This window comes from Diplotaxodon limnothrissa, linkage group LG5 (genome assembly GCF_057381915.1).
Source record: "Diplotaxodon limnothrissa isolate DT_005_m linkage group LG5, D_limnothrissa_male_GT1.1, whole genome shotgun sequence".
Classification (NCBI taxonomy): domain Eukaryota; kingdom Metazoa; phylum Chordata; class Actinopteri; order Cichliformes; family Cichlidae; genus Diplotaxodon; species Diplotaxodon limnothrissa.
Window position 1 is genome coordinate 31,301,654 of NC_140600.1, and position 9,450 is coordinate 31,311,103.

The following is a 9,450-nucleotide window of genomic DNA, read 5'->3' on the forward strand; positions in this document are numbered from 1 at the left end:
GGATCTGCTGGTGGTGGTGTAAAGGACATTTTCTTGGAGCCCCTTATTATGACCCAAGCATCATTTAACACCATGGCCTACCTGAGTACTGTTGCTGAACATGTCCATCCTTTAATGCCTATAGGGTCTGATGGCTGCATCCAGCAGGATGACGCGTCATGTCACAAATCTCAAAACTTGTCAGACTGATTTCTTGAACATGATAATGTGTTCATTGTACACATGGAAATACACCTGACTAATGTTTGCAACTGTGTGATGCTATGAATACGGACATACCTAAATGTCGAAGGAATGGTTCCAGCACCTTGTTGAATCTTTGCCATGAAGAATTAAGACAGTTCTGAGAGCACAAGGGGGTTCAAAGCTGTACTGGCAAGATGTACCTAATTTTCCAGTGAGTGTATTAATGGAAAACTGATACTTAATTAAATTCTGGTTATTAATAATTTAATGTTAACAAACAATTAACTGATAACAATGTTTAGTGATTGGTTTACATCTGTTTGCAGGGGTCACTGTAAAGTTGTAAATTATATTTACCTCTGTAAATGGTTAACACTGTGTAGCTCATTTATAAGCATTGCTTGAATGGAAACTGATATTTATAGTACTTGATTGAAAGAACGGATATTTAGGGAAGTGCAATGATAGCGTCGCAAAACAAGCTTGTGAGCTTGGAGTCCTCTTTTATTCACTCTTTAGTTTTGGTTTCACTTTTTTGGTGACCTCGAGTTACTCTCCCTGTCTGAATAGGTTTAGGGAAAGACTATGGCGTGGGTTAAAACCTGATGAGTTAGTAGTGAAACCTGTATCACTATTGCCACCACAAATGAGTCACAGGAAAAATGCTAAAGGAAACCCCGTGGGTGTCTCTGAAATGACAGCAGGGTTCAGTAAATGGCAGTATCTGATGCCCTTGGGATAAGAACAGGTTCACTGATCACCAATAACCCTCACTATAGTACGCTTTATCTGCTGTAAAATACTACACACTAATATCTTACTCATAAAGTAATTATTTGATGTGTATGAAGATTTTTAAACATTGTTTTATGTAAACTAATAAAGTTTTAATTATTGATCAGTTGGCCATTTACAAGCAATAGTTATCCAACTTAAGGGTTTCCAGGGAGTGCTGGAGCCTATCCCAGCTGCTATAGGGTGTGAAGCAGAGTAGCAGTTCATCACAGGACAAACACACAGAGAGACAATCGTTCAGACAGTGGGAGAAAGCTGAATCATTCTGAAGAAACCCACACAGGGAGAACATACATCCTCACAATGAGTGGTGTGACAGAAGTGTTAACCACCTTACCCCAAAAAGTCAAACAAATACAACAATTGGTTGAAAATGAAGATTTGTTAGAAGCATTTGGGGGATTTTTTGGACTCTTTAAGCTGAAAACTCCTCTTTACTTTCAGATTTTTAGAATTTTAGCAGTTTAAATCAGGGGTGTCAAACTCAAATACACAGTGGGCCAAAATTCAAAACTGGAACAAAGTCGCGGGCTAACGTTAATATTTATTGAAATATATTTATTCCTCCAGATATAAGAATGAATCTTTTCTTATGGACTCAAACACGTTTTGCTGAAAAACTGAATATGGAACAAGCAAAACTTAATACTAAACAATATATATATTAGCTGTATAATACCAGTAGGCCAGCTCTAATAGTAATTTGGTATGGCTCTGCGGGCCAAAGTTTGACACCTATGGTTTAGATTATCTCACTGCGTTTGTCCTGCTCCATATAATCTCATATGGAGACGGTGCCCCACATGTTGACTTACTTTAGTGAAGTCATGTGAGCCTCACAGGAATGTGTGGTTCATAAAGAGGCATCACTGAACCCCAAAATGCTTACCAGCTGCTGATATGAAGCAGATTAAACATTTCATGCAACAGAAGAACTGAATGCACGAGTGCACATTTATTATAAATAAAATAAACTATTTGTTCTTCATATGATCCATTTCAAACCGGTTTATTAAAGTTACGTATACCCAAATTTCACTCTGCGCCTTCCATATTGTACTACTCAAAAACATTTCCCCACCTCTAGTTTGTTGGGATCTCATTTAGCTGCTCTAATGGGTCAAACTTTGTCGAGGTCTTTCCTTTAATCAGTCACCGCTCTGCCATGCCAACCGTCTATTTTCTGACGACTGCTCGATACAGGATTGCAACATCGAAACCCCGCCCCCGCTAGATGACGACACCGGGGGAAGAAATATCGAAACCAAACAGAGCCGAAGTCACTCTGAGTCCGCTCAGCAGTCCGGCTGAAAGTTCTGAACTGCAGCAGGATCCGTGGAGACCGGAGGGGATCTTATCCGGACCGGGGTCGTTTTAATGAGACCCGCCGATAGACGGATAAACGGACAGACAGGAGGACCCGAGGACTCGCTTTGTTCACTTTATCTCCGGATATTCACACAGAGAAGGACTCAAAACTTTCTCTTCTCTATTTCTTTTTCACACATAAGTTTTGCCGATTTGCTTTCTTTCTGCTGCTTTTTCATTGAAACCAAAGAAGTCGCTCAGAAACCGCCAGCTGACTGACGACAGGTTGCGCAACCTAGACAATAAGAAGCAAACAAAGACGTCACCACCAGTTCTCCCAGTTGCTGGTCCCAGTTGTTTTTATGTCTACACCGATTTCTGCTGCAAAGACAGACAGAAGCCAGCACCTAAACGCCGACTCTACTGGATTTCTACTAAATCTACTGGCTTCCTGTTGACCTGCAGTCCGGACCAGTCTGCCTCAAGGTAAAAAAACCCCCAAAAAACCCCCAACCTGGCTACTTAACAAAACTAACCAAACCATAAACGAATGCGCCTGTACAGACACATGTAAATAACATTCAAACTGTTACTTATAAAATGCAAAAGTATTATCTGTGAAGTGCACTTGAAGTATTACGTCATATTCACGTGTATTTCACTAAGCTTCGTGCATTGTCAGTTTATAAAACGATAATGCAGGTGTATGAGGCAGAGAAAAAGCGCTGTCCTATCAAATATGAACAATAAGAACAGCAAAGATCATTCCTAAACTTTAAAGTAGTTGCTTGGGAAAATCGAGCTGGAGTTTCGCTTTGTTTCCAGGTATGACGTGCTCATCATCATTTGGGTTTTGCGCTCTCGTTTCCGGTAGTAAAACCTGAAACTGAACTTTTAGACAGCTTCACCCTTATTTTCAGGCCTGCAGATCTGAGCTGATGAAAACTGAAGCTGTAAGTTTTATGACAATTTAGGACCTTGAATGATTTACGTTTAAATGCATGTTACAAACTGACTGGATTGTAGCAGTCTGAGTGTGCAGTGTGAACACTAATCATAAACAGACAGATGCATTAAAAACCTCCCAGAATGACACAGTAGACTCAACAGCAAAATACGGCATCAAATAAATTATGAAAACAGGAAGAAGAGAATAGCTGAAAAGCTCTGTAAAAAGTAAAAGTAAATTCTACAAATCAGATTTTCATTTAAGTTATTTAAGCAAAAATGCCAAAAGAAATTGGGATTTTATTGGAGTGACTGTTGAGTATATCTGCTGCATATCTGAGTTTCTGACCAAGTTAAAAAACAAAACAAAACACTACAGTGCCACACTGTTCCCGTGCGGTTCAAAAGGTTCGGTGGTGAAAACTGCTTCATCTCCTTTTACCTTTAAAGTACATTTGTGGACGGTCAAAACAGCGGTTCTGACTTATCATTCATATGGAGATAAAAGTAAAAATCACAAGTGAGGCTACGTTAAAGACTTAAGCAAACTCAGAAACAGGAATACACACAAAAAGCCGAGATTAAACTACAGAATGAAGAAACCTTGTAACAAATACCAGTGGGATTTTTGATAACTGCATTTACTTAAACTCAGCCTTGTCACAGATCTGCTTTACCTTTTTAGATGATAAAGTTGGATTGTAATTAAGATTAAAAATAAATAAATAAATGTTAACAGTTGTGTAAACTCCCGTTTCCCATGAGCTCTAGCCCCTCTCAGTTTGAAAAGTCAAAAGTTTATTCTGTTAGTCTATTTAATAACTGTTGTAATTTTGCTGAGCTATCTAAACTATTCCAGCAAATGTTCACTTGTTTTTGAATATGAAGAATAAACAAAAGAAACGGGCATCATTAACAAAATGCTGAGTGCCACTACATTTCAGCACACACTGTTACACACCCCACGAACGTTTTCTTTTAGATTATTTTTAAGAACCGGATTTCTGATTATGAGCTGAACAGAACGTCATGGAGAAATCATTCATCTTAGATTCAGTGTTTGTGTATTTGGGGGTGGATGACGTTGCTGCTGTGACTCAGGGTGTTTCAGCAGAGTGAAAGCAGCATTGCCCCACAGCAGGCAACATAGCGTTACCACAGCGACCACAGGCTCTAAAAAAACTTTACATAAGTCTCACTCACTCACACACACACACACACTCTCTCTCTCTTGCATGTGTGTGTGTGTGTGTGTGTAATTGTTGACTGTATTTAAAGCCTGTTTAAACTATAAACTGTTGTGCTCTGATGCAACTATCTGAAAGCTGAAGCACCCATCAGCTTACAGGAAGTTGCATCATGAAGCCTATAGACACACCGACTGTGTAACATGTGAGCAGCGGAGACGCAGAACACTGAGAGATATGATACAAATATAACTTCTCTTACTGTATGTGAAAGTGTTACTGACAAGTGTTCAGCGGACAGAAGGGGCCAAGTCAGAGTGTCACCTGCAGAGGGCGCTGCAGTGCGGTCACGGCCTCTAAAATTAAACAGCCAAATTACCAAACACTGAATGAAACATTACTTAATCATTAACAATAGTGCGCTCCTCTTCATAGTAACTGTTTAGGATCAAGGATTTCTGCAATTTTTAAGAGCTTTTTAATGCTGCATAAATTGAGACTCTTCACCCTTTTATCATACTGACCATATAATGACAAAATGCATTTATAAAGGTGCAATGCACAGATACACACGCCTGTTATTAGTGCTAAGTAAGATACTAATAAATTACCAGAATCTCAGAAAATCACGTTTAAAATGCTCCAGAAGTAACCAACAAGAAAAGCAAAGTAAAGAGGACAAGTTCAGTGATTGAATTAGTGGAGATGAGGCCACCCAGAGGTCAGATTGGGGAAAAAGTGTCTGAAAGTGAGGGTTTGGAGCACTCTGAATCCTGGCCTTTTGGCTCACAGGTATTACTTCTAGATATGGTGGCTTTATTCATTGAAATATTGGCTGTGTTTAATTGGGATAGTTTGGGACTGTACTTGCTGCAGCATATTACTTGGAAGTGTACATTAACCTGATGATGTCCCCAATCACAGATGAGCGCCAGCGTGTCTACAACCAGATCTCAGCTGTGTCTTAAGAGGCTTCTGGACGAGCCTCAAGTCGATTCACTGAAATGTAAACGAGCCCGTCTGGCTCCACCCCCTACCTCTACTGGGATATCACCCTGCCTGAGACCCACAAGCCCCGCCCCCACATCCAACTCGAGCCAGTCTTCATCAAGAGTTGGGTCATATTTCCTCTTTGAACGGTGTGAGAGGGAAGAGACCTCCAGGGCTGTGCATGTGCACACACAGCAGCAGTACACCTGTCAGGTAACACTCAGAAAAACGTCACTGTTACTTTTAATAAGAATTGAATACATGTTAAAAACTGTACTGTCGATACTACAGAAGTAGTGTTAATGATAATATTAGGAAGAGATTACTGTAAAACACTTGTGAAAGTAGTGACTGTATTGTACATCATACTACGTTACCCATGACAGTCACTCCTTTTTTTCCCCACAGGTGCTCCCACTGCGTGGATACCAGGAGCGGTTGGCGGCCTATGACCGGATTGGTAAACATGAAAACATCTGCGCTCTGCAGGACGTTGTAATTGGCCAAAACAAGGTGTATGTCTTCCTGCCTGGTCACCACGGTGACATGCATGCGTATGTGCGCAACAGGAAACGCCTGAACGAGGAGGAGGCGGGGCTTTTGTTCGCCCAGATGCTGAATGCTGTCATGCACTGTCATGACCACGGAGTCGTTCTGAGAGACCTGAAGCTCCGCAGATTCGTCTTCATCGACAAATACAGGTGAGACTCCGAGACTGGTGCTTTGGTAATAGCACTATTACAGCAGTAATACCTGGGACTGTAAAAGACAGATGTAGGGCCCAGGTGGAAGTGCTGTGAAATATTAACTTTAATGGCCTGCAGGGGGAGACTCTTGTGGTTACAAAATACATTCACGAGGCATATCATAAATGGATACAGTCCATTCACGCTTACATTTGTAGTCACAAAGGTCCATTTTGAGGGAGTCTAAAAGAATGCATACTACTCCCAACAAATGGACAAGTATAAATATCGCTAGATTGATCTTACTAGCATGAAGGAGGCATATGGGGGGAAAAAAAAGTACCTCTATTAGTACTTTTACTGTATCTTACAGTCTTGGCTACTTAGCCAAGACTGTACAAATACTACAAATACTGCTGCTGATAAACTTCTGTCTGACTAGTGTTTTCTTTTTCTTTTCCCAGGACTCGTCTGGCACTACTCGGACTCAATGACTGCGTGCTCCTGCATGGTAACAACGACGATGACTCTCTAACAGACAGACATGGCTGTCCTGCCTACGTTGGCCCTGAGCTCCTGACCAATGGGAATGGGTCGTACTCAGGCCGTGCCGCAGACATCTGGAGCCTGGGCGTGTCTCTGTACACAATGCTGATTGGCCGATACCCTTTTCAGGACACGCAGCCTGCTGCGCTGTTTGCTAAGATACGCCGTGGAGCATTTAGCCTGCCCGATTGGATGTCGCCAGAGGCCAAGTGTCTGATTGGCTGCATGCTAAGGAAATCTCCCACTGAGAGACTGACGGCATCTGAGCTGCCGATGCACCCGTGGCTTACCAAACCTCGCATGCCACACAGCAACATGCACAAGATACATCACAGCTCCCACACAACACTACAGAATAAACAAGAGGACAATGACCAAGTGGTGCCAATATGGACTGAGACAAATTAAAAGACATCTCTATTTCCTTGTGAGGACCTGAACTGCTATACTGAATCCCTGCAGCCTAAACCTGATTCACACTTCAGGTGTAAAACCTAATCTGGACTATAAAAACAGCGTCTTCGGGATGTGTGGCTCCGTCCTCACACTCAAAACTCCAAAGAGGTCTTCACAGATATAGACACATTAAAAGCACAGCCGCACTACAGAGACAGTCTAATCCTGGATTACTTGACCCTTATGTGCCTTCTTTCTCTACCTGTGTCTCAGTTCAAGCCCGGCCTCTTTTAGGTGGCAGGGCCTCCAAAGGTGGTTTTCTTTCTCAAATTTTCCTTACAGTGGACTCCCAGCAGTCACTTGTTCCAGCAGTAACAGAGACAAATGAGAACTAATGGTGTGTTCAGGTGCACATCCTCAACAAGTGCAGTGGAGAATATCCTACATCCCAATCTGCCCAACTAACATGTACTTGAGCAATATGATTAAGCAACTGTCATCTACTAGACTGCCCCTCATTAACTGAAGGTTTGAACAGCAGATGGGTGTGGCTTCTGTGCTCAGTGCTATCAAAGCTGTATATTAGGCATACCTCACTGACATCACATAGAGCCAAGTACTGCAATAAATTGCTAAAATAGTGTTTAAAGGAAGGTTATGTATACATATGTTGACCTTGTTATTTGAAAATGTTAAAGGTTTAGCATTATATTTTTATATATAACAATAAGGCATAATAGGTCCCCTTTAAGGGCAAAAAAATGTACTTGAGTGTGTTGAGAATTGCCCTGAACGCACCTTTATATTTAAAACTGTGGACTCAAAAGGAGGTGGAGCTTAAAATGGGACATAGCTTTTTTGTTTCAGTGTTTACAATGCTGATTTCCTTCTGTGATTGTGAGAAAGATCAAACACATCTTTCTGAAAAACATTAGGAACCAGATTATACGGTAATTGTTTTTAATATAAAAAATGGCATTGAAAAGGAATACAGCTTCAGCTATCAGTGTTCTCATCCATTTTTACACAAGCAGAGAGCAGCCATGGTTGATAAAATATTTTTCAGATCTTAGCAGACCTTAAAATCAAAATTTCATTGGGTAATTTAATATAATTGTTTTTTGTGGACTTATAAAAAAAATCCTGTATCTCATAATAATCTCCACAAATTATTTATATTTTGATACAAACTTATAAACTGTTTTCTCATGTTTGACATTTATTTGTGAATGAATAACAACTGTTTATTCTGGGACACATCTTATTCTCTCACAATGTCACTGAGCAATTTAATTTGGGAATAACAGGATAAAGGAGAAGCAACATTTGTTGACTCATTAAGAAAATAATGAAGTGATGATCTTGAGATAATGGAATACGATTAATCATCACTTACTGGTCTTGTGTGTCTATTGAGGATGATAATAATTAGAAACAAACCTCAACTCAGACAATAAGCTGCTTCCTGGTATGCTGTATGATTCTGGTCCAACTTACAGATGACGAGAAAAAAAATAAAGGTTTTGAAAAATGTTTTGGTGTCAAAGTTTTTTTTTGTTGAATTTTAATTAAATAAACTTGACGTGTTCTGAGCCTGCATATGGTCTCTTTTACATGTACACACACAATCCCCGTATTATCTTAAGACAACATTTTTTCAAGTCTGAAGTGTACCTGTACCAGCATTTTGGTATCATTGGCTTGCAATTTTACACCCTTAATTTTTAAACATAATAATAAAAATAATACATGTTTGTATATAACTGCAAACAAGTGAATGACCCTTAGAGGTGCTAGAAAGAGAGACTGTTGACCTGTCTGTGCAAGTGCAAAGTTTAGGGTAGCTCCATATTCAGAGAGGGTTTTGGGAAAAACTGATGAAATTTCCAAAAGTGGTGCAGAGTATCATCTGCTAATCATCCAGTAATAAAGAACTGGAGAGTTGCAGTAAGAGTAGTCTGAGTATAACTGGAACTGTTTCATAGTATTATAAATTATACAGCAGTTAAGAAATTCCACCCTTTTTTTTTTAAATATCAGTAGTTGTACTGATATTTGATAGTTGTGGGGTGATACCCAGCTACATATTAGTTGAAAGCACAGAGAAATAAAAGAGTAGCCTTGACTTTAACAAAGAAAGTAGGAGAAGAGAAAGAAAAGAAAGATTACAAGTAAACATAAATACTGACAGGAGATTTTCCCCCCCTCACCTTCATGTTTTATTATGAAATCCCACCTGAAAGCAGAGTAAACACTCTGTGTTCATTACTTCAGTCAGACCTCTGACTCACCTCTATTCCATTTCTGTGAAACCTTCACTTCACTTAGAAGTCTGATAAGAACCACAGGCTGCTCTGTCCTTGTTCCAGTCTAAAACACATTGCATCAGCAGTCAGTAAACTGTCCCG

The 9,450-nt window shown here is 40.1% G+C and overlaps 1 protein-coding gene across 1 annotated transcript; it reads left to right on the forward strand.

The window, feature by feature from the left end:
• Nucleotides 1–2,278: 2,278 nt before the first annotated feature.
• Nucleotides 2,279–8,552, forward strand: LOC146632615 (tribbles homolog 2-like). Its single transcript, XM_085353416.1, has 4 exons — nt 2,279–2,775; nt 5,349–5,627; nt 5,823–6,115; nt 6,565–8,552. The coding sequence occupies exons 2-4, from the start codon at nt 5,349–5,351 to the stop codon at nt 7,052–7,054; spliced, it is 1,062 nt and encodes a 353-aa protein (XP_085209542.1). The 5' UTR covers nt 2,279–2,775; the 3' UTR covers nt 7,055–8,552.
• Nucleotides 8,553–9,450: the final 898 nt, after the last annotated feature.

Coding starts and splice junctions, on each gene's coding strand:
- LOC146632615 (XM_085353416.1), top strand. CDS start 5,349: ATGAGCGCCAGCGTGTCTACAACCAGATCTCAGCTGTGTCTTAAGAGG. Junction 5,628..5,822: donor AGCAGCAGTACACCTGTCAG/GTAACACTCAGA, acceptor TTTTCCCCACAG/GTGCTCCCACTGCGTGGATA. Junction 6,116..6,564: donor GTCTTCATCGACAAATACAG/GTGAGACTCCGA, acceptor TTCTTTTCCCAG/GACTCGTCTGGCACTACTCG.